This window comes from Salmo salar, chromosome ssa09 (assembly GCF_905237065.1).
Source record: "Salmo salar chromosome ssa09, Ssal_v3.1, whole genome shotgun sequence".
Lineage (NCBI taxonomy): Eukaryota > Metazoa > Chordata > Actinopteri > Salmoniformes > Salmonidae > Salmo > Salmo salar.
This window is the reverse complement of record NC_059450.1, coordinates 18,964,182-18,988,875: the sequence shown is the minus strand read 5'-3', so window position 1 is coordinate 18,988,875 and position 24,694 is coordinate 18,964,182. Positions and strand designations below refer to the sequence as shown.

The window sequence follows — 24,694 nt, the reverse complement described above, 5'->3', positions numbered from 1 at the left end:
TTTGACTTAACAAACGAGGATCGGATGTCGTCGACCTTCTTTTCAAAATGGTTGACAAAGTCATCCGCAGAGAGGGAGGAGGGGGGGGGGAGGATTCAGGAGGGAGGAGAAGGTGGCAAAGAGCTTCCTAGGGTTAGAGGCAGATGCTTGGAAGTTAGAGTGGTATAAAGTGGCTTTAGCAGCAGAAACAGAGGAGGAAAATGTAGAGAGGAGGGAGTGAAAAGATGCCAGGTCCGCAGGGAGGCTAGTTTTCCTCCATTTCCGCTCGGCTCTACGATTGATCATTTACCAGCTCTAAATGATGAAGTAGTCAATCAAAGAGTTACTCTATAAACGAGAAATGCATTTACTCAAACCAACTAATAGATTTATTAGTTATGAATGAATTAACACTCAACATGGAAGACATGATACGTAATAAAACAGAGTAAATGACTATGAACTAATAAGAATAACCTCTAATAGAGAAAATCTATGTGTGTCTGTACACACAGGAGGCTTGCAAACAAGGTCCCAATTTGAACCATCAGGAACAGGACTCAAGACCCCCAACCTAAATTAGCATTACTCTGAACTTCGAACGTCAGGAGGCAAATACGTTTGTTTATGTGTAACTCTGTGTTGTTGTTTTTGTCGCACTGCTTTGCTTAATCTTGGCCAGGTCGCAGTTGTAAATGAGAACTTGTTCTCAACTGGCCTACCTGGTTAAATAAAGGTGAAATTATGATTTTTTTTTTTTTAATGGAAGTTGCCGACGCAGTCTTCATCACGGAGTCCAACATGCTCATCTTCTCTCCCCTACAGTCTGAGCTTACCTGGAAACATCCACCAACTAAAGGATGCAATAGAAATAATACATGTTTCTTCCCCCACAAAGTGCAGATATTTTGCATTACTTTTTGGTTTCATGTACATATGATGGGGTTTTCTGCATTGGTGATTTATGTAAAATGAGACCAAAGATGTAATGCACCATCTCATGTCATGTCATTTGCATCACTATCTTTAAGCTCTGGGAGTCCCAAGTTTGCAACTTGAGTTAGGAAAATACAGTACATAGACATCATATGTCATATCAAGACTCCAACCATACTGTATTCTTGAAACTCTAACCTGTCAGGACTCTTGGAGATGAGAGGTCAACGAGGTGAGGGGAACAGAGGAGATTCTCCTTGTGTTTTGGAGCAATGATGGATAGACTAATTAAGCCTGGATTGGCCCTTGGTTGAAGATAATTATTATCTTTAATCTTCAAACTACATTAGGCCTGGCCGCTTGGGTTTACCACGTGGTCAGGGTAATCAGGCTAAAAGACTGTAATCCTGAGGCAGATAACGTTTTTGTAAGCATAGCTAAGTGACATTCCAATAAGAAACGATAGCCCTGCCTTGTATCACCTTTTCCCATGGAGACTTTTGAAAGACAAGATTCCTATGCAAATAGAATACAACAGAATAGAATACAACAGAATAGTAGGGTACAAAATAGAATATGATATATTGGCTACTTTATTGAAACCTGTTGGGACATTTTGTCTTCTACCTATAAAGCATGCTGTCCAGCTGGGCCAGCTGAGTTCAGGGCGTGGGAGGGGCCATCCAGCTGTGCCTGCAACATCGTCACACTCATGTGTAAACTGCCAGGAGGTCCAGGTCCAAACTGAAATCTTCCTAACCATCCCCATCCATTTTCCACTACATACATTGCAGAGAGGTATCCTGGTAAAGTACGAAAGAAAAAGGCGCTTGGAGGCTGGAAAGGGACTTTATCTGGCCGCAATTGGAGGACGCGATTCTTCAAGTGGTTATTTATGGCATAATCTCAGGTAAGGTTTAAACGGTTTAAATGGAATTGTATTTTAGCGCATCGGTAGGCTATTTATGATAACTTCAGACAACGACCTGTTTAGATGTCTTAAAAGTGAAATGAGTGTTTTGAAGGCAATCATTCCATTAGGCAATCTAAATGATTTATCGGAATTCGCCATTATAAGCCGGTGACAGGTTTTCCCGTACGTTCCCACCATGAAAATGGGAGCGGACAGGAGCGCAAAATAAAGACGGTCCAAAAAACATTGGAATCCTCCGGACTAGGGTAGGTTACTTCACATGATTATCAACCAGAAACATATTTTCTCATCTGTTCCAAAGAATAATATGAGACTACTGACAAAACATGAACTACCTGTAGCCCAACTGAACATTTATCCAACAGAAGGCAGTTCATCCTTACTGGCATCACATCCCCCATTATCTCCTATTTATCATAACATATTATTACAACAGGCGTGAATATCCTGACATAATGCATGTTAATCCTTTTGGAAATTGTCAAACATTCTCTTAGTATTTCCCATTGAAAGGAGGACTGCTTGTGTGTGATGCAGGACAGGTTACATCAGTGGAGTCAGCTGGTCCCTGTTGACAGAAACACTGACAGATGTGGTCTAATAGAATATAAATGAAAGTTATCACAAATATAATACATTTGTTACATATTCACATCCAGCTAATAACATCATGTGTGTTGCATTGAACTGTTTAACAGTAACAAGGTTGGGATACACTGCCCAAATTCTGTTGGAGACCTCAGCCCTGTTTACATTAGGCTCTTCTTATTTTTGTATTTTTTAAAAACATTTTATTAAATCAGTAGTGAGTGCAGACATTTACATACTTTGTTCATACTTTACGTCAGTCTCTGGGGGCCCGTTCATCCAAGTAGGAGTGCAGGAGTATTGCATGGTACCTCTATGGATTTATTGTTCAAGGCAAGGCACGCTCAAAGTCATCATTAGAACCAGGATGAGAGGGCTCTGAAATATCACTCTGTATAATTGCCACTAAGAAAAAGCAACCCACTCAGGGCTTTGTGACTCACAGCATACCCTCATATCTGTGGATTGCAACAGTATTCACTGGGCTATTCAGCAGCCCTCAAATGCATTGCCATAACAACATGGTCATAATGTCTTAAAGTCCATGGCCAAATATCTGAGACTATAAAACCCAGAATCAAGACCATGAGAAATGATTCCTAATAGTTCCGTCAGACATCTGCTCTGGTGAACTCACAGGTCTGAACTTATAGGTCTTAAAACATTGTCAGTCAATGACATCAACAGGATTTAAATTCAACCACTTCAAAGAAGAAACATCAATGAAGATAGTAAGTGAAGCGAGGAATTCATAACAGGATACTAGTTGTAGTAAATGAACACCAGATGTGAAGAGAGGGACATGTCCAACACATTGGCTGTTTTGGGCAAATAAGTTACAGATACAATTATGCTGAATTGAATGTTTAGAAAGGAAAGTGAGATGTTATCAATGACAAGTCAAGATTTTTACAAGAGCTCCAGGGAGCTCTGTTTTTAAAGCTTTTCTTATGGCTTAAGTCTGCATTGTAAAAACACGACAGTCAGCTCAGCTGCAGGCAACAATGTTTGTTCAGAGACAGATATGAGGCATCATGGGTCTCTCTCTCTCTCATGGCCAAGTCTGCCATTCCAGTTAAAGGACAACAAATAAGATAGATTCCATAAACACTGGGCTTCATCTGGCTCAATTCCTATCCCAGCCACAGTACATGTTGCTGTTTATTTACTCTCTTCTGTTTGGCTTATACAAAATCCCCCGCTCTAAAGGTGGTAAGAATAAACTAATAGATTGTGAGACTCTTTCCATGGCAAATGCAGACATATCTACACTGTATATGTTGGCTGAGTTCTTACAAGGAAATAAATGGGGATCATCTTTCTTATATAATTGCACTCTATTTTTACAGTAGAACAGTGGGCTGGGTTGTTTCAATGTAGGCAGCTTCCCTTGAGTACAGGAGTAGTGTTTTCCTGACATGCAGTTATTAACCCAATGTGAGTTGTGGTATGTGGGAGCTGTCACTGAGCTCATGTTAATATTGGTTAAAGTAGAAAAATGTGCAGAAGCAACAAGCTATTAAAGGATGTCATTTTCATCCTTCTTATTCAGATGATCCACAGTTGGTCCTGCATTGAGAGCCAGCTGTTTGTTTATAAACAGATGCTCTCTCTCTCTCTATAACTGAGGTCAGGTCAGAATTGTGTGAGAAATTACGTTTTAAAAATGAATATTGTTGTGGCACCATGTTTGTCTTGTGTTTCCTGTCTCAGGAAAGTCCTTCCCTTCTTAGTTCCTACTGAAAAGCGCCTGACCCATGTTGGAAAGTCCTGCTGACTGTCCTGCTACCTAATGTTAATGTCAATGCATTTATAATGTACTTCCCCTGTGTCCATGACTGTGTCCATGACTGTGTCCATGACTGATGTGGTGGAATTCACCTGGACTAGAATGTTCTATTCACCAGTGACCCTACAGCACATCACTCTGCGCAGATGAATAGATTGTAAATCCTTGTAAGAATGTGTTCAGATGCTTGTTGAGTATAAAACCCATTAGTCGTCAGAAAGCAGCCAGTGAAGCAGGGGACATTCCTCCCATTCTGTAGATAATGAACAGAGCTCTTTGATGGGGGATGAGAAAGCCTATTGTGAAAGGAAATTGTCTTCCTGGCTTGCTCGGTAACACTGTCACACTGGCAGTCCAAGTCAGAGAGAATCAGCCGACAAAGTTGGAGCCGACAAACGATTTGCCAAATGTGTCTGGAACAGAGCAGCTGCTTTTTCGGCCTGTTGAATTATCGGGAACTTGAGAACTGAATGTAAAGTTGTAGGAGGTTACAGTTTGTTACATTTTAGAGTTGACTTTAGTTCCATGTAAATTCCCACTGTGGTGGAATCTTGTCATCAGTACCCAGTTTTTACTCTCTTGTTATTCTGCTCAGTGAGTTTCATGAGAGACTTTTACATAAAACACCACACAGAAACATCATTGAAATAGCCCGGATTCCTGAGCTAAGCCATGTTTTGTGTAGATATAGAGAGAGGCAGACGGGGGATTAGAACCATCCATGGTACTGCAGTGTGTGCAGAGTTGCAGTTTTGCTGTTTATATGTATTTGCCTTTCAAATGCCATCTGTTTAGGTTAGTCTTGCCAAGTGTGAAATAACTAATGTTATTGAAATAAGTAACTCATTTTGGGAGGAGAATTATACCCCTACAGTTATTCATTAGATCAGATGTCTGCGATTATAGATTAAGTATTTATAGATTTTTCCCCCTTTCTTAGGCTCATTCCCTACCGTGTTATTTCTGAGTGAGTGTGGGAGCTTGCAAGGGATGTTGTGCGTAGGTGAGGGCGGGACAGGTTGATAGATAGAGCAGGGTTCTGAGCTAAGGCTATGCCAGAAAAGGTCACTTGTGTGCTCAATGTGTGCATTTGTGCCAATTCAGCCAGTTATGCTAAAAGACCAAATGAGCTAAGGGATATCCTGGGTGATATTTTTCGCTTCAGAATGATACTTTTGTTTTGCAGCATATTACTCAAAACTAGGGTTGCAAAGCTACTGGTAATTTAATCTATCGTAACTTTGGTCATTTATACTTGAATCACTTTTAATATGGTATTCATTTTTTATATCTGTGTCCATATTGTCCATGAGTTTCTAGTAGGTAGACCATATGGTTAAAGAGAAAAAAGCCTAATTAATGAAAAAAGCTTCTAATCAACAATGGCATAATTTTCAATGAACTTTGCAACTCTTCCAACTATTTACTTTTTTTCTCAACTCCCACCAGTTTGATGCTAAAACATTTACAACAAATACATATTGACATAGTAAAATTCTGAAACCTTCACATTAAACACCAATGGTATTCACTAAGGTGATGGTTTATATTTGGGATAATGTTTTACAGCTTTGTCATTCAATTCTTTATTTTAATTTCATATATTTTACACGTGATGAGTCCCAACAAGGGGCCAGAGATAATTACAGACACCTGTAATAATCCCAATAGGGCCGCTAGATGTCTTGTGATAGATTACACACAATTCTTCAAAGATACCAAAAATGCTGGTAGTTTACTGGTAAACTTCTCAAGTCTCCAGTAATATACCCTCCCTTTGCAACCCTACTCAAAATCTTGTTCACAGTTGGATGTAATTGAAAATAAAGTATATACACAGAATATAATATATCTCCCATAAAGATACACTGAGTGTCATGTGCCTGTCTTTGTGTTTGCTGTTGATTAGCTGACAGCGAGTCCCTTCCCTTTTACTACAGGATTATGTTTGAATGTTTGGCAGGACTAGTAATGACAGAACTGCTGACATATCTTTCACTTGTCCCCTAATGTGCAGAGCTGTCATTTCCTATGAATGTGCTATGTTGTGATAAAGTCATGAATCCTTTAGCCAGGATACCCCTGATACAATTATAATGGGTACTGATCATCCTACATAATATTTATGCAAAGGCCCATCTGCAGGTCAAATAGTATATGGCTTGTTTGCAAAAAAACATCCCAATAACATTTTGACCATCAATGGCAAAATATAATGAACTCTCCACCACTTTCAGCACTTCATAGAAAACAGATTTATGTTTACATTAGACTCTATCAAACAAAACTGCAGTCCAGCAAATCAAAAGTCTCACCACGACACTGAATTGAACCTCGTTCCCTTCCCTCCACAAACCTTCTGCCCATCACCATGTCAATTAATTCATTAAACTACTTTAACTTCCCTCCACAAACCTTCTGCCCATCACCATGTCAATTAATTCATTAAACTACTTTAACTTCCCTCCACAGATCCTTTCCATCGCCATGTCAGTGAAGTCGGACGGGAAGAGGAAGTGGGCGGCGGTAAGGGGCCATCTGGGCTCCTCCCAGGACTCAGAAACCCAGCTGGAGGCCAACCTGGAGAGTGCAGACCCAGAGCTGTGCATCTGCATGCTCCAGGTGCCCAGTGTGGTCAACTACTCTGGGCTGAAGCGTCGTCTGGAGGGCAGCGAGGAGTCCTGGATGGTCCAGTTCCTGGAGCTGAGTGGGCTGGACCTGTTGCTGGAGGCCCTGGACAGGCTGTCTGGGAGGGGCTGCTCCCGCATCGCAGACGCCCTCCTGCAGCTCACCTGTGTCAGCTGTGTCCGGGCCGTCATGAACTCCTCGTCTGGGATCAACTTTATCGTGGAGAATGAGGGCTACATCCGCAAACTCTCCCAAGGTTCGACAGCACCTAGGACTGAGGAGATATACAGTGTTTTAAAGCTATGGCATCACACACACACTTTCCACGAGAGGTTCCACGAATTAGCCTTATATATACACAGTATATATAGACACTCAGTGGCCAGTTTATTAGGTACTTTGAGGCATGGAAACGTTGCTTAATTGGTATCAAGGGACCTAACATGTGCAAGGAAAACATTCCCCACACCATTACACCACCGCCACCAGGCAGGATTGGGCCATGGACTCATGCTGCTTACGCCAAATCCTAACTCTGCCATCAGCATGACACAACAGGAACTGGGATTCGTCGGACCAAGCGATGCTTTTCCACTCCTCAATTGTCCAGTGTTTGGATCGCAAGCCCACTGGAGCCGCTTCTTCTTGTTTTTAGCTGATAGGAGTAGAACCTGGTGTGGTCGTCTGCTGCAATAGCCCATCTATAACAAGGACAAAAGAATAGTGCGTTCCGAGATGCCGTTCTGCACACCACTGTTGTACTGTGCCGTTATTTGCCTGTTTGTGGCCCACCTGTTAGCTTGCACGATTCTTGCCATTCTCCTTCGACCTGTCATCAATGAGTTGTTTTCGCCTACAGGACTGCTGCTGACTGGATGTTTTTTGTTGGTCACACCATTCTCGGTAAACCCTAGACACTGTCGTGCGTGAAAAGCCCAGGATCCGGCCATTTCTAAGATACTGGAAATGGCGAGCCTGGCATTGGCAATCATACCACGCTCAAAGTCGCTTAGGTCCCTCGTTTTGCCCATTGTAACGTTCAATCAGTAACTGAATGTCTCAATGCCTGTCTGCCTGCTTCATATAGCAAGCCACGGCCACATGACTCACTGTCTGTAGGAGCGAAACATTTTCGTGAACATGTGGTGTACCTAATAACATGGCCACTGAGTGTGTGTGTGTGTGTGTGTGTGTGTGTGTGTGTGTGTGTGTGTGTGTGTGTGTGTGTGTGTATATATATATATATATATATATATATGAATAATACTTAAGAATTTGTATTCAGTTGTACATAATTGTATTCCAATATAAAATCAACCCCACAAAATAGGAATTTCAAAGAAATACCATGGCAACAGAATTCAGGTCAGATAAAGGCCATTGTGTCAGACAAAGTGTATGGAGGGGGACACTGTGTGGGGGGACAGTGCATTGCTACATCTTCACACACACATACAAACTTATCACAAACAAAACACTTTTTGTGAAGGTAAGTTCACGTAATGTTGTCTTATGATGAGCCATAACATCCTAGAGGACACCAGACAAGAAAGAAGGAGAAAGGTAGGAGGGAATATGTGTACACTAACTGATGTCTGTGACTATGTCTTATCACAGCCTTGGACACGTCCAATACCATGGTGAAGAAGCAGGTGTTTGAGCTGCTTGCTGCCCTGAGCATGTTCTCCTCTGATGGGTACCGTCTGGCCATGGATGCCTTGGACCACTACAAGGCAAGTGTCATACAGCCAGACAAGCTGTCACTGATGGACAGAGGCTATATACCATACACCTACAGAATAAGTGGCCTAGTTCTGATTTAGGAAGGACCATGAGAGAAAATTAACAATGCCCGGGGAAAATTATAAATAACAATCTGTGTGCTTTTGATGAAAATGTACTGAAATCAGATATGACGAGTTTTTTGTAACATGCTATTTCAGTAATGCACCTAGTAATGCCCTCTAGTGTACATGTGTTGAACTGCTTAAGTGACCTCTAAGTGACCTTTGGGTTATCTAGCAATGTCCGTAGTTGTCAATACTTTGATAAATGTTACTCACTGATCAATATTAGAGCATTATGGGGATAGAAGCAGTCCTCACACAGAAGGAGTGAATGACATACAGAATGACTAATGTGTTACTTTGGCTCCCAGGGTGTGAAGACCCAGCAGTATCGCTTCAGTGTGATCATGAACGAGCTGCAGGCCACAGACAATGTGCCCTACATGGTCACCCTCCTCAGTGTCATCAACGCCATCATCTTTGGGACAGATGACCTGCGACAGAGAGATAAGATGCGCAAGGAGTTTATCGGTACAGCGCATTGTTTATCTTCAATACTCAGCCACTCAGTTCATCTGCAAGGTCACACAGTGGCACATTGTTAATAACAAAAGGTAGTTTCCCTATGGAGAAACACCAGACAAATGGGAATGAAAATAGGCCATTTGGCAACAGTTCCATTACTAATCTATGTCACTGTGTCATTTTAGCTATATGCCTGCCTGCAATCTGTCCCCTCCCAGTGAGCGGTGGGTGAAATGACGGTGAAAATTAGGTTAATTTACGGTTCTGATTGAAAGTTGAAAATATGTATTTTCCGGACGATGAAAATACATATTTTACAGACTTTGAAAGGACGTCATTAACGTATATTAAAAATACTTATTTTACGGACGTTGAGAATACTTATTTTTCCGGTCATTGTTTCTATGGCCAAATTTCAACCGTACATAAATTCACATACAGTACCAGTCAAAAGTTTGGACACACCTACTCATTCAATGGCTTTTCTTTACTTTTACAATTTTCTACTGTCACGTCCTGACCAGCAGAGGGAGTAATTGTATTAGTTTTGGTCAGGGCGTGGCAGAGGGTTTGTGTTGTGTATGCATTTCTATGTTCTGTCTAGTTTAGTTTTTCTATGTTTAGGATTGGGTGTTGGACTCTCAATTGGAGGCAGGTGTTTCTAGTTGCCTCTGATTGAGAGTCCTATATAGAGGTGTGTGTTTGGTTTGGTTATTTTGTGGGTAGTTGATTTTGCACTGCTGTATGTAAGTACTTAGCCTGTAAAACTGTCGTTCTCGTTTGTTTATTGTTTTTCCGTGTTCACGTTTAGTTACTAAATTATCATGATGAACACGCCTGCGTATTGGTCCACCCTTTCTGACAGTGATTTTAACATATCGTCAGATGAAGGAGAAGACTGTTACATCTACATTGTAGAATAATAGTGAAGACATCAAAACAATGAAATAACACATATGGAATCATGTAGTAACCATAAGTGTTAAACAAATATTGTATATATTATATTTGAGATTATTCAAAGTAGCCACCCTTTGCCTTGATGACAGCTTTGCACACTCTTCGCATTCTCTCAACCAGCTTCATGAGGTAGTGAAAGACCATATTATGGCAAGAACAGTTCAAATAAGCAAAGACAAATAAATGACAGTCCATTACTTTAACCTCTACGGGATCTGTGTCCTCCCCCTCGGGACGGTTGAGCAAACGTAGGCTAATGTGATTAGCATGAGGTTGTAAATAACAAGAAAATTTCCCAGGACATAGACATATCTGATATGGGCAGAAAGCTTAAATTCTTGTTAATCTAACATTACTGTCCAATCTACAGTAGCTATTACAGTGAAATAATGCCATGCTATTGTTTGAGGAGAGTGCACAGTTATGAACTTGAATGTATTAAACCAATTAGGCACATTTGCACAGTCTTGATACAATATTTTGAACAGAAATGCAATGGTTCATTGAATCTGTGTAAAACTTTGCACATACACTGCTGCCATCTAGTGGCCAAAATCTAAATTCTTCCTAACCTGGAATAGTACATTATGGCCTTTCTCTTGCTTTTAAAATAACGCATGTTTTTGTCTTTGAATAATCTTTTACCATATCTAATGTGTTAAATCCTCCTACATTAATTTCACATTTCCACAAACTTCAGAGCTTTTCCATTCAAATGGTATCAAGAATATGCATATCCTTGCTTCAGGTCCTGAGCTACAGGCAGTTAGATTTGGGTATGACATTTTAAGCAAAAATTGAAAAAAAGGGTCCGATCCTTATGAGGACATGAAGGTCAGTCAATCCTGAAAATTTCAAGAACTTTGAACGTTTTTTCAAGTGCAGTCGCAAAAAACATCAAGCTCTATGATGAAACTGGCTCTCATGAGGACCACCTCAGGAAAGTAAGACCCAGAGTTAGCTCTGCTGCAGAGGATAAGTTCATCGGAGTTACCAGCCTCAGAAATTGCAGCCTAAATAAATGCTTCACAGAGTTCAAGTAACAGACACATCTTAACATCAAATGTTTAGAGGAGACTGCGTGAATCAGGCCTTCATGGTCAAATTGCTGCAAAGAAACCACTAGTAAAGGACACCAATAAGAAGAAGAGATTTGGTTGGGCCAAAGAGACACGAGCAATGGACATTAGACAGATGGAAACCTGTCCTTTGGTCTGATGAGTCCAAATTTGAGATTTTTGGTTCGAACCGCCGTGTCTTTGTAAGACGTAGAGTAGGTGAACGGAGGATCTCCGCATGTATGGTTCCCACCGTGAAGCATGGAGGAGGAGGTGTGATGGTGCTTTCCTGGTGACCCTGTCAGTGATTTATTTAGAATGCAAGACACACTTAACAAGCATGGTTACCACAGCATTCTGCAGCGATATGCCATCCCGTCTGGTTTGCTCTTAGTGGGAGTATCATTTGTTTTTCAACAGGACAATGACCCAACACACCTCCAGGCTGTGTAAGGGGTATTGGACCAAGAAGGAGAGTGATGGAGTGCTGCATCAGATGACCTGGCCACCACTAATCACCTGACCTCAATCCAATTGAGATGGTTTGGGATGAGTTGGACCGCAGCGTGAAGGAAAAGCAGCCAACAAGTGCTCAACATATGTGGGAACTCCTTCAAAACTGTTGGAAAATAATTCCAGGTGAAGCTGGTTGAGAGAATACCAAGAGTGTGCAAAGCTGTCATCAAGTCAAAGGATGGCTACTTTGAAAGACCTCTTAAAATATATTTTGATTTGTTTAACACGTTTTTGGTTACTACATGATTCCATATGTGTTATTTCATAGTTTTGATGTGTTCACTATTATTCTACATGTCACGACTTCTGCCGAAGTCGATGCCCCTCCTTGTTCGGATGGTGCTCGGCGGTTGACGTCACCGGTCTTCTAGCCATCATTGATCCATTTTTCATTTTCCATTGGTTTTGTCTTGTCTTCCTACACACCTGGTTCCAATCCCATTCATTACATGTTGTGTATTTAACTCTCTGTTTCCCCTCATGTCCTTGTCAGAGATTGTTTGTGGTTATGTGCTCGTGTATTTGTATTGGTGCGCGGCGGGTTATTTTACCCATGTTATTTTTATTTTTTTATGTACGTTGGTTTTTGGAGTTTGTTTTATCTTAATTAAACTATTCCAGTTACACCAAGTTGGTTTCTCCTGCGCCTGACTTCCCTGCCACCTACGCACACGACAATGACACTACAATGTAGAAAATAGTAACAAATAAATAAAAACCCTTGAATGAGTAGGTGTGTCCAAACTTTTGACTGGTACTGTGTATCTACATGTCAATGAAGAAAGCATTCTGTCACATTCAACATTTTTAACTACAATTAAGATAGGATACTGGAGCAAACCGAAGAGTGCAGAATGGAATGTTTATTATTCCTCCCATCTATCACTTTAGCTTTTTCTATTTTAGTCTTTTCACAAGCTTTAGAACTGGCAGTGATCATGTTCAGAGATTTCAGACTTACACAATAAAAACAACAGGACACTTCAACTACAATAATATCCTCAATAACAGTTAGACACGTTTTTCTTGCTATGACTGTGATATGAGGTTGTTTATTTACCTTAGTTTAATGCACTGACTGTAAGTTGCTCTGGATAAGAGTGTCTGCTAATGGCCCAATATGTAAATGTAAAAAGGAACACTTTCAAAGCATGCTGAGTATTATTCTAATGAACCCCGCCCCAAAGAAGACCAAATTTGGTCTGTCTGGACCAAACGTCTATGTCTTACAAGTTGAGACAGCACAGTAGAGTTTAGTTCAGTATAGTAGAGTAGAGTACATTACAGTACATTAGAGTTCAGTAAAGTAGAGTACAGTACAGTAGAACACAGAATACTGTACTTTACTCTAATATGCTCTAGTATACTGTACTCTACTGTATTGTACTGGACTATACTTCTTACTGTATTCTACTGTACTGAATAAATACTCTACTTTACTGTACTGTACTGTACTTGTGAATCATAGACGTCTATGATTGGTTCAGATTTGGTCTGGACTGGACCAGACCAAATCTGACCCAATCATAGACGTCAATGTTCGGGCCAAATCGAGGTTGGTTCGGGCCGGGCGTCTGTGGAGGTTGAAATTAATTCCGGTACAAACCGGAGCAAATCTAAATAAGTCTATGTCAGTCCCCAACCTGGCCCTGATTTTAACATCCACAGACCAAAAAATGACGTCTGTGGACGCTGAAATCAAGGACAGGACAGACAGACCAAATTTCAAGATCTTTTCAACTGCACAGACTTCGGTGTCGGAATGGTGCTCACTGGGCTATCTCGTCCCTAAACACTTTAATCTTGGGCAAACCTCACATATTTAGGATTGAAAGTAGGCCTATTCATTTGTATTTGACATAGATGGTGGTACCTGAATCGTTTTTTGTTTTGGAAAATCTGATTTATCTGGGAAATCAAGATTAGGCCTATAGAGATGTGTGCTGAATTTATTGCAGAAATATGGGCATAGTAGTCCTATCAACATTGTATGTACAATATTATTGTTCTTGACAGGCTACAGTATTGTCCAGGAACTGGTTGCGATGTAGACTTACCTTTTTATGATTGCCAATTAGCTGCAATCAGAAGCCAACAACAGAAGCTCGTCTGTCAAGTCGCCATTCGCATCCTTTTGTGAATTTGGCATTCACAGAAAATGTGTAATTTGTTCGAAGTCGTTCCACATCCCCGCTCCACTGCAGATTGATTAATTATATCCTAAATCGCTCACCTGTGATCAAAATCACACGCTGATTCCCATCACGCAAATTCTTGTTTACATTCCGTCGTGTTCCAAATTTTTAATAGTACGAAACTGATGAATTTGAAAGTGGATCTTTGTTTTTGTCACTGCCTTATTAAGTGCACTGTTTCTTTTTTTCCAGGATTACAGTTACTTGATATACTGCCCAAATTGAGGTGAGTGCCTTGACTGACTTCCTCGATTTCATTGTGACTTTTTTGTCGTGTGCAGATAAATTAAATGCCCATGCATCAGTCAAGCACAATAACATCTGAGTGAAATGTTCAACAAAACTTGTATTTATTTTAACATTTGTTAATTTACTTGTTGATTTGATGTGCAAGTGGGAAGTACACATGTAAACATAGCCTACTTGCTCAATAGGCCCTTTTGAATAAATTACTTGATGTGTGTGTGTGTGACCTCCAGAGATGAGGAGGATGAGGACTTGATCATTCAGTGTGAAGCGTTTGAAGAGGCTATGGTTGAGGATGAGGAGGAGCTGTTGAGAGTCTATGGAGGCATCGACATGAGCAGTCACCAGGAGGTGTTCACCACCCTCTTCAACAAAGTGAGCACAGCCGTCAGCTGCACTACCATAACACTGCAGGCCACCTTCTCTTAACATCATGGCAAGTCTTGTAAACAATTGAATTACAAATGCACTTTAATAAGGTCTGGTTGTGTGTTGGTCCACCTCCAGGTGTGCAGGTCTCCGTCATCCCTCCAGCTCCTGTCCATCCTACAGGCCCTGCTGCTGCTGGGGCCCGACAGGGCTGACATCTGGCAGACCCTGGAGGCCCTCACTAACAGGGCCATACTGCTGGATCAAGACTGTGAGTCCTCTGAGGCAATAAGTTGTCCCCTGAGAGAGTTATGGGCAAAGGCCTGGAGTCTGGGTGAATGTAGACTAAGAGCAAAAGTGCATAGAATATTTTTTGGGGGGGTTACATGTAGGCAAAATTCTGTAGATTTCAGTGTTTGTGTATGATTCTGTGCTCCAGCTCCAATGGACTCCTGTGAGACAATTATGCAACGCCTGGTGTTCTCCAAGCGCAGGACTGCTGGTGTCCATGCTGTGGATGGTCTGCCACACAAGAAGATTGATAAGGCTGTTCAGACTGATAAGGTGGACAATGACCAAGAAAGACTGACCAAATGCCCCACAACCTCCCAAGTGTCTTCTCATCCACCACCCCCACCACCTTCCCTTCCTCCACCCCCCGCTCCGACACTACCACACACAGGAGGTGGAGTACCCCCACCACCTCCGCCTCTACCAGGGATGGGGTGCCCACCCCCACCCTTGCCCGCTATGTCAGGCATGCCTCCACCACCACCACCACCACCTCCTCCTGGCATGGGTGGGATGGGGGTGGCCCAAATTAGCCAATCCCTGGGGTGTGCCTGTTCTGCCTCCTCCAAGGCAGGCCGCTGCCCCACCCTAAGGATGAAGAAGCTCAACTGGCAGAAGCTCAGAGCTGTCACTGGTGAGTGAATAACTTTGGCATCTCTCTTTAATGAACCTCCCCTTTGTTTACAGAGGCAGTCTGCTCTATTTCAGAGGGGAAAAGATTGTCTGACAGTACAGCATAGAGAATAATTGTGTTAGATCATTCCAGATGTGTTGTGGTTATTCTCTCCCTCCTTTCACAAACACACAGATGGTCATTCCATGTGGACCTCTGCTCAGAAAGACACTCCTCGGGAGCCCAACTACTCCAGCATTGAGCAGCTGTTCTGTCTCCCGGTGACCGAACACAAAGACAAGGGGGCACCTGCTCCTGTCAAGAAGGAGCCTAAAGAGGTGCACTGGTCAACACTCACTACAGCTCTCATATCTGGAGCACACCAAAAACATGGCTCATTATGAATCCTAAAACAACAACCTCCCTAACAAAATATTTGTTCCCCTCTTCTCTCTACAGATCTCCTTTATTGACGTAAAGAAGAACTTGAATTTGAACATATTTCTCAAGCAATTCAAATGGTAATGTAATTGATTATTTCAGTTGGTATTGATTTCAATGTTGTTTTTACCCCATTGACCTGATGTTTTTTCTCCGTGCTCCTCCATCTAGCTCACATGATGAGTTTGTGTCCTTGATTCAGAATGGGGATCGGACTAAGTTTGATGTGGAGGTGTTGAAGCAACTTGTTAAACTCTTACCTGAGAAACATGAGGTTGGTATAAGGAGTACTTTCCTAATTTCTCCTCATATATAAAACAAGTAATGTTTTATTTTTTGTATAAGTTAAGCATTGAACAATTTGAGGGTAATGACTGATCTGCAGTACTCTCTTTTCTTTCTCTGTCTAGATAGAAAACCTGAAATCCTTCCAGGGTGAAAAAGACAAGTTGGCCAATGTTGACCGATTCTACCTTTCTATCCTGGCTGTACCATGGTAACTGCTATTCCTCTCCTCGCTTTCAATATTTCTGGCACCTCACAGGATACTTTATGTGGAAATGATTCTGGTGTATGTATTCGTTTGGCACTTCCTTGAATTGTCTTGCTTAATTACCTATGGCATCTCTCTTCCCTCCCTGTACCATCCCTACTTCGTATCCCCTCTCCCTCCCTTTCTCTCATGTCTCCCCACAGTTACCAGCTGAGGATAGACTGCATGTTGCTGTGTGAGGAGACGGCCTCCGTACTGGACATGCTCAAGCCCAAAGCAGAGGTGGTTGAAGCTGCATGCCAGTGTAAGTCAACATCAACTTCCATGTATAAACACTCATTGTCACAAGCGTCGGAAGGATTAGACCAAGGCGCAGCGTGTATAGTGCTCATCTTCATTTATTTTAAGAGAACACTTAAACAAAAATAACCAAACGACAAACAGTTCCGTAAGGTACACAGACTATACGGAAAACAACCACCCACAAAACCCAAAGGAAAACAGGCTGCCTAAGTATGGCTTCCAATCAGAGACAACGAAAGACAACTGCCTCTGATTGGAAACCATACTCGGCCAAACCTGGAAAACGAAACATAGAACATGAAAACTACAACACATTCCTCTAGAAACAAACCAACCCCAAAACACACAAAACAACCCCCCTGCCACGCCCTGACCATTCTACTATGGCAAATGACCCTTTTCACTGGTCAGGACGTGACACTCATGTTACATTGACTGCTCTATTCATCAATTAAATATTTGTGAAAGCTATCAGAGGACACTGTAAGGCTCATTATGAACTTTTTGGTTTGTTGGAAATATCAACAGAGCAAGACTAACTATGCTGTTTTATGTAGACCAAATTGTTGCTTGTGCTGGAAAGGTTTTATCTCTTCAAGTTGGAGATGCAGGTCTATCAAATCATTGTTTTTGTGTTGGTTTGTCAAACATTTTGCATCGAACATTTCAACATTAAAAAAAATGTCTCCCCCAGGTCTCAGAGTGAGCACTCTCCTGCCCAGTTTCTGCAGGCTCATCCTTGATGTGGGAAACTTCCTCAATTACGTAAGTAAGGACTTTCCAAAGGATGGCATTCTACTCACCCAAAAACATGCAGCACTTATGCAGTCTGAAGAGCTCTAACTCCTGATTCTGTTTGTTCACAGGGAAGTCACACAGGACACGCTGAGGGCTTTAAGATCAGCTCCCTGCTGATGCTGACTGAGACTAAGGCCAACAAGAGCCGCATTACCCTGCTCCATTACATTCTGGAGGTATCACTATTCTAAATAAGGACGTGCTTTTCTGAGAAGAAAAACAACTGTGTGGTCAGTGCTCCTCACAGAAGCCAAACAGACTTCACATGGACAATCAAATCAAAGTTGGAAATCATAAATAGACTCATGACTGACCATTTTGTTTACAGGAAGTAGAGCTGAACCACCCAGAGTTGTTGTACCTCCCTGACGACATTGAGATTTGTGAAAAAGCAGCTGGGTATGACACCCTTTTTATTAAAAAAAGACGTATTATGAGCTCTGAAATTGATACATAAATGATACAATTACACACCAAAAGATTTGTATATTTATTTTTATCCTTCAGAATCAACCTGGACTCCATTCAGGCAGAGGCCAGTGCCTTACTCAATCGACTGAAAGAAGCATCAAAGAAAGTCTCTAACTCTGTGGACGATGTAAAGCAGCAGTACGCAGAGGTATTTGAGGTATGAAACCAGTGAATTAGATTCTATTGTGGTTCAATGCATCACAATATTGACAAGTTTGTGGTTGTTTTAAAACTCTTTGGAGGAGATCAACCAACTATACAAATGTGTTCTTTAATAAGGCAATGGTTCAACTGTTTGTTTCCCTCCCCAAGAAAAACCTGGAGGCCTGCCGAGATTTGGAGGACAGTTTTTTGGAGATTGTGAGGAAGAAGGGTGACCTTGCCCTCTACCTGTGTGAGGATGTCAACAATCTTTCCCTGGAGGAGCTTTTCGGAACCATCAAGACCTTTAGGGGACTTTTCATCAAAGCCTTAAAAGTCAGAGGAGCAAGTTTAGATAACTGAAAATAATGAATACTGATTTCCATCACTAGAAAACTGAAGATAAAGGTTTTCTAAGGAGTAGCTTGGTGTAATCTCTTTCTCAATGTTCTATTTACACCCACAGGAAAACAAAACCAGAAAAGAGCAGGCTGTGAAGGTGGAGAAAAGGAAGAAGCAGCTTGAGGAGGAGGAATCCAAAAGACAGAAGGGGGAGAATGGAAAAATAAGTGAGTTCTTCTGATATACAGTGGCTTGCGAAAGTATTCACCCCCCTTGGCATTTTTCCTATTTTGTTGCCTTACAACCTGGAATTAAAATAGATTTTGGGGGAATTTGTATAATTTGATTTACACAACATGCCTACCACTTTGAAGATGCAAAATATTTTTTATTGCAAAACAAACAAGAAATAAGACAAAAAACTGAAAACTTGAGCGTGCATAACTATTCATCACCCCAAAGTCAATACTTTGTAGAGCCGCCTTGTGCAGCAATTACAGCTACAAGTCTCTTGGGGTATGTCTCTATTAGCTTGGCACATTTAGCCACTAGGATTTTTGCCCATTCTTCAAGGCAAAACTGCTCCAGCTCCTTCAAGTTGGATGTGTTCCACTGGTGTACAGCAATCTTTAAGTCATACCACAGATTCTCAATTGGATTGAGGTCTGGGCTTCGACTAGGCCATTCCCATACATTTAAATGTTTCCCCTTAAACCACTTGAGTGTTGCTTTAGCAGTATGCTTGGGGTCATTGTCCTGCTGGAAGGTGAACCTCCGTCCCAGTCTTAAATCTCTGGAAGACTGAAACAGGTTTCCCTCAAGAATTTCCCCGTATTTAGCGCCATCCATCATTCCTTCAATTCTGCCCAGTTTCCCAGTCCATGCCGATGAAAAACATCCCCACAGCATGATGCTGCCAACACCATGCTTCAATGTGGGGATGGTAGTCTCGGGGTGATGAGTGGTGTTGGGTTTGCGCCAGATATAGCGTTTTCCTTGATGGCCAAAAAGTTCAATTTCAGTCTCATCTGACCAGAGTACCTTCTTCCATATGTTTGGGGAGTCTCCCACATGCCTTTTGGCGAACACCAAACGTGTTTGCTTATTTATTTTCTTTAAGCAGGCTTTTTTCTGGCCACTCTTCCATAAAGCCTAGCTCTGTGGAGTGTAAGGCTTAAAGTGGTCCTATGGACAGATACTAAAATCTCCGCTGTGGAGCTTTGCACCTCCTACAGGGTTATCTTTGGTCTCTTTGTTACCTCTCTGATTTAATGCCCTCCTTGCCTGTTCCGTGAGTTTTGGTGGGTGGCCCTCTCTTGGCAGGTTTGTTGTGGTGCCATATTCTTTCCATTTTTTAAATAATGGATTTAATGGTGCTCCGTGGGATGTTCAAAGTTTCTGATATTTTTTTTTTAACCCAACCCTGATCTGTTCTCCACAACTTTGTCCCTGACCTGTTTGGAGAGCTCCTTGTTCTTCTTAGTGCCACTTGCTTGGTGGTGCCTCTTGCTTAGTGGTGTTGCAGACTCTGGGGCCTTTCAGAACAGGTGTATATATACTGAGATCATGTGACAGATCATGTGACACTTAGATTGCACACAGGTGGACTTTATTTAACTAATTATGTGACTTCTGAAGGTAATTGGTTGCACCAGATATTATTTAGGGGCTTCATAGCAAAGGGGCTGAATAAATATGCACCCATCACTTTTCATTTTTCATTTATTTTTATTTTTTGAAACAAGTATTTTTTTTTCATTTCACTTCACCAATTTGGACTATTTTCTGTATGTCCATTAAATAAAATCCAAATAAAAATCAATTTAAATTACAGGTTGTAATGCAACAAAATAGGAAAAAACGCCAAGGGGGTGAATACTTTTGCAGGGCACTGTATCTCCTCTGTCATATGAGTCCAACTATGTTTTGTATTCACACTAAGATGATACAGCATAACGAGCCGTGTGGTATCTTGATATGTCTCTTTCTCTATCCTCTGTCACCAGTCCGGAAAGGACCCTCGCCACAGGACAATGGCTGTATTATCGACCACCTTCTTGCTGACATCCGGAAAGGCTTCCATCTCAGGAAGACGCGGCCCAGGTGCGAAACGGAAATCCCCCCCTCTAGTGAAATGAATAGGAAAACGGGCCAGCCTGGTAAGGACAAGATGACTCTGACTCCGTCCTGTCTCCAACTCCACTCCTACTCTCCTGCATTGAACCATAAACAGATTTTGCCACTCCATCTCTGTGCTTCCATTTGTGATTTTGTGCAGCCACTACAAGTACCAATTACACTTGCTTAATTTCATCAATAATGTGTGCTTGGTCATGCTTCTTTGTGTCTTTTCTTAAGAAACACCACTTGCTAGATTCAAACATTGCCTGCTTTTAAGAATGATGACATGTTTGGAATGCTTGGTACAGTAGACCTGCTCTTCCTATCTGTCTTCATACATTAACAGAACCTCCTTCTCCACTGCAGCATCAAGTGTCAAGCCTGTAATAGAAGAAATCAAAGCCTCTGTCTCAGAAGCCTCCAGCACTCCCAGTCCCACTCAACCCCAGGCAGAGGAGAGGGCCCCAAGAGAAGGAATGAACGGATGCCCCAGCAAACCCCAAGAAAAACCAGCTTTTTCCAGCCTTCCCACAACCAATTCACCAACACAGGAGATCCTGGGAATGGGTGTCCTAAATAACACCCCAAGCATCTCTACCTTCACAGATGCAGACCTGCCTGAAATCAACCTGATGGTAACGGAGGACTTGATGCCTGAATGTCCACAGAGCAATGGAGAGAGTCACCTTAATGGAGCCTGCACACTTCCTGTCACTGATATGGACATGATGAAAGAGAGTAATGGTGAAAGCAACCTGATAGGAAAAACCATTGGTCAAGATGAAGTTGGAGGTAAGAGCAACAGCATGATGGTAAAGACTTTTGGACAAGATGAGGCTGGGGATGACATGATGGTGAAGATGGTGGCACAGGATGAGGGTATAACTAATGGACACCCAGACACCAATGGCAGCACAGAGACCAATGGCAACACAAACACCAAAGGCAACGTACCTATGGTCAGTGCTGCGGAAAGCGGACCGGCGTACGATGTGCCCGATGGAGTGGACTCAGTATCCGAAGCTCTGCCTGCCTCTGCATCTGAAACCCTAAAACCAGAGGATAAAAAACAGCAGAAGCTCTTTAGAAGAAACAAAAAGAAGAGTAATGAAGGTAATGTATTCATTCATTCTAATAAAGATCATGTTTGGAACTGTGGTCTCCTGAAGTGTCTGAGAGGGAGATTTCTCCAGTTTTTTTGGTATATGGTTTTATTGCATTTTACATTACATGTTTAAATATAGTGTCTGATCATTTTGTGCTGTTGTTTTAGCTGTGAACTCGGTTTTCCAAAAATTGGAAAACCGATCTTAAAAGCCTCCCATTTACAACACCTTGAGTCCTGTCATGATCATCAAGTAGTTTGTTTTTTGTGTTGTCTTTTTTCTTTGACTCTCTAAAACACAAGGTAACACTGGAAAGGGACACCCTAAATGTAAAAAGGGGTGTGTGTTGCAGTGAGGTAGGTCAAACAACTGGTTTGAAAACTAACTGGTGCAAGCAGGAACATTTTAATCAACCCATCAGCACCAAGCCATGATTTTAATTAACAGACGTGTGTTGGCCTAAACAGGGTCTGGTTTGACCTGATTTGTGTCTTGTCCTGCTTTTAACACTCTCTTAAGATGAACCACTTTGTGTGAGACCTCTCTTGGCCACTACTTTATGCACTCTTTATCAGCCTGAATCATAGAGTTTTATCTTGTAAAGACATACAGTACTTAGCCTCAAACTGACACCTCATAAGTGCCACAATTGAAAATTCATTATCATATCCAAGTTAACTTCACTGTCATACTGAGCTTTTCAACTTGTGAAGGCCTCACCGGGAAGACCTTGCTCAGCACAATTTTTTGTTGTTTTTGTGGAGTTTTGCTGTCATGTTTTCTGTGACTTCATACCCCTATGTTACTAAACTGTCCACCCTCATAACAACCGAGTTAAACTACTAATGCAATGCCTTTTTTGTGCTTCCTGTAAACTGTGTCCTTTTTAAGTCTGACTTTGCTGAAAGCTTTAATGATCTTGAAATTGATGGAACCAACAGCACTGAATGTAATTCCATTTCCAAAATAATAGTATTCATCAGAAACATGATAAAACTGTCCCTTCTCTTCAATGCCAAGATCCACCAAATGCAGTCTTTGGTGTCCCACTTTGTTTGACATTATCTGCATACTATTTTAAGTCATTGGTATGTCATTTGATTCCTTCAATCTATTATTTTTACTCTTTACTCTCCCTAGGCAATTCCCGGAAAAGGAAGTCAAGAGGGAAAAGAAAATGTTGAGTTGATTTTTCCATACATGGTTTCTGCACATTGTAATAGACTTCATCAGGGCTAGGCAACCCTGTTCCTGGAGTGCCACAGGTACTGCAGGATTTTGTTCCAACTAGGCACCATACCAGGGGTGTGTTCAGATCGCTTTAACGTTTGCTACATTGTAAACGGTTTGTACTGAACGGCACGTTTTCCAAAAATGTTCTTGTACGTTCTTGAACAGACTTTGAGATACGTTTGCTCCGTTCGGTGAGTGTGCTGGGGTGTGGCTTGAAACAACGAGTGATGTATTTAAAGGGACACTGTGCGTTTGAATCCACAACCCAACCCCTCCCCGTTTGTCAACTGGTTGTTCAGCACAGCATCGTTTCCATTCAATTTAATGTTCTGTTACGTTTTTATGTACTGAACACAGCCCTGACCAACTGAGCTAATTGATCAATTTAGTGATTGCCCCCAATTTATCACACCTGGTCTTCCAGGTCGGTTAAATTTGTGGCACCCCAGGACCAGGATTTCCTACCCCTGGACTACATTATATTGAACTAAATTGATTCCTCCAAGAAGATATCAGCATGGTCTTCCTTCCTTTGATAATTTTGAGTTCTTGAAACATTTGTGAAATAAACAGGAAAAACTGTCATGGTTCCCACAGCCTCAATCCCAGCAAATTTACTCAGTCGCTGCAACTTGGTCTCAGAGCATTTCGTATTTTTCTGTACGTAAACCCGAAGCACCATTTATTATTGTATGGTATGTATTAATTTGTGGATGTCCATTATCCATTGTGTATGATATTTTACAAATTACAATTTGTATTATACGTTACAAATTTACAAAATGTACAATATGTTTAGAATCTGCGAAACGTATGATATGTTACAAATTCTGTCTAGGTGGCTAACGTTAGCTAGCTGGCTTACATTAGCTAGGCTTGGTGTTAGGGTAAAGTTGAAGTTTAGGAGTTAGGTTAAAGGGATAAGGGAAGGGTTAGTGGAAGGGTTAGCTAAAATGGTTAGGGGGAGGGCTAGCTAACATGCAAAGTAGCTAAAATGTAGTTGAAAAGTTGCTAAAATGCTAAAGTTGTCCGTGATGGGATTAGAACTCAAAACCTCTTGGGTTTCTAGACGTTTGTGTTATACCACACTGTTTTTGACCAAAGTAACCATCTGTCTTATGTAACCATACCTAACATATCATACTAATTTGAGTGTCCTGGATTTAAATGTACTATGTTACGTCTAGTCTATGAGACCAGGCTGTGTCAACATTCTGTCACTTTAGGTGTTCTATATTGAAGAATAAAAAGTATATGTACTTTTTGTTATTGTTTTGTATTTGTTTGAATATAAAAATACAGGCTTAATTTCCAAAGCTATAAATAACCTCCAGCACAGTTGAAACCAAATTCGTCTATATTTCACAATAAGCTTTGATAGTATGTTGGTTGGAACAGTTGTGCTGAAAATAGTATTCCAGTCTTTTGTGAATGTCGTGAACATTTTTTAAACGTTTTGATTCCACACTTGACATATAGGAGAAAAAAATATCAGCTTCTTCCTGAGGTTATCAATAACTAACTTATTTCTACAATTATAATTTACAATACAATACACGTGTATTAAACCCCGAAGGGCAATTCGTTCAGGACTGACAGGGTTCTTCAGTAGCACAAACACACAGACAGTATAAAATATGAACACTTAAGGCATCAATTAAAAATGTATGGTGCAATTTTAAGTCAGTTAAGCCCTGGAAGTTTACTATCTCTAGAAATGTGATAGCTTAGACGGTGCCATGTTAGCAAATAGACTGTAACAGAATTAGTATCGAATGTTGATTCTGGAGTATAATAAAAAATGAATTCACATTATGAGATTGCCTTTCTC

At 41.3% G+C, this 24,694-nt stretch overlaps 1 protein-coding gene across 3 annotated transcripts; it reads left to right on the top strand.

Annotated features, from left to right (window-relative positions):
* The first annotated feature begins 1,451 nt into the window (after window positions 1–1,451).
* Window positions 1,452–24,678, top strand: LOC106610851 (inverted formin-2). 3 transcript variants are annotated; one of them, XM_045723455.1, is made up of 23 exons: window positions 1,452–1,825; window positions 6,699–7,110; window positions 8,472–8,587; window positions 9,013–9,172; window positions 14,088–14,121; window positions 14,375–14,516; window positions 14,649–14,781; window positions 14,950–15,435; window positions 15,610–15,752; window positions 15,874–15,935; window positions 16,027–16,129; window positions 16,266–16,351; window positions 16,552–16,652; window positions 17,346–17,416; window positions 17,518–17,625; window positions 17,778–17,848; window positions 17,957–18,077; window positions 18,233–18,397; window positions 18,528–18,630; window positions 20,410–20,562; window positions 20,891–21,637; window positions 21,933–21,986; window positions 22,771–24,678. In XM_045723455.1, the coding sequence occupies exons 2-22, from the start codon at window positions 6,714–6,716 to the stop codon at window positions 21,983–21,985; spliced, it is 3,555 nt and encodes a 1,184-aa protein (XP_045579411.1). In that variant the 5' UTR covers window positions 1,452–1,825; window positions 6,699–6,713; the 3' UTR covers window position 21,986; window positions 22,771–24,678. The 3 variants fall into 3 exon arrangements, with proteins under 3 accessions (XP_045579411.1, XP_045579412.1, XP_014065960.1); XM_045723456.1 differs by lacking the exon at window positions 21,933–21,986; XM_014210485.2 differs by lacking the exons at window positions 14,375–14,516; window positions 14,649–14,781; window positions 14,950–15,435; ... (13 more) ...; window positions 21,933–21,986; window positions 22,771–24,678 and having other exon boundaries at window positions 1,458–1,825; window positions 14,088–14,125.
* Window positions 24,679–24,694: the final 16 nt, after the last annotated feature.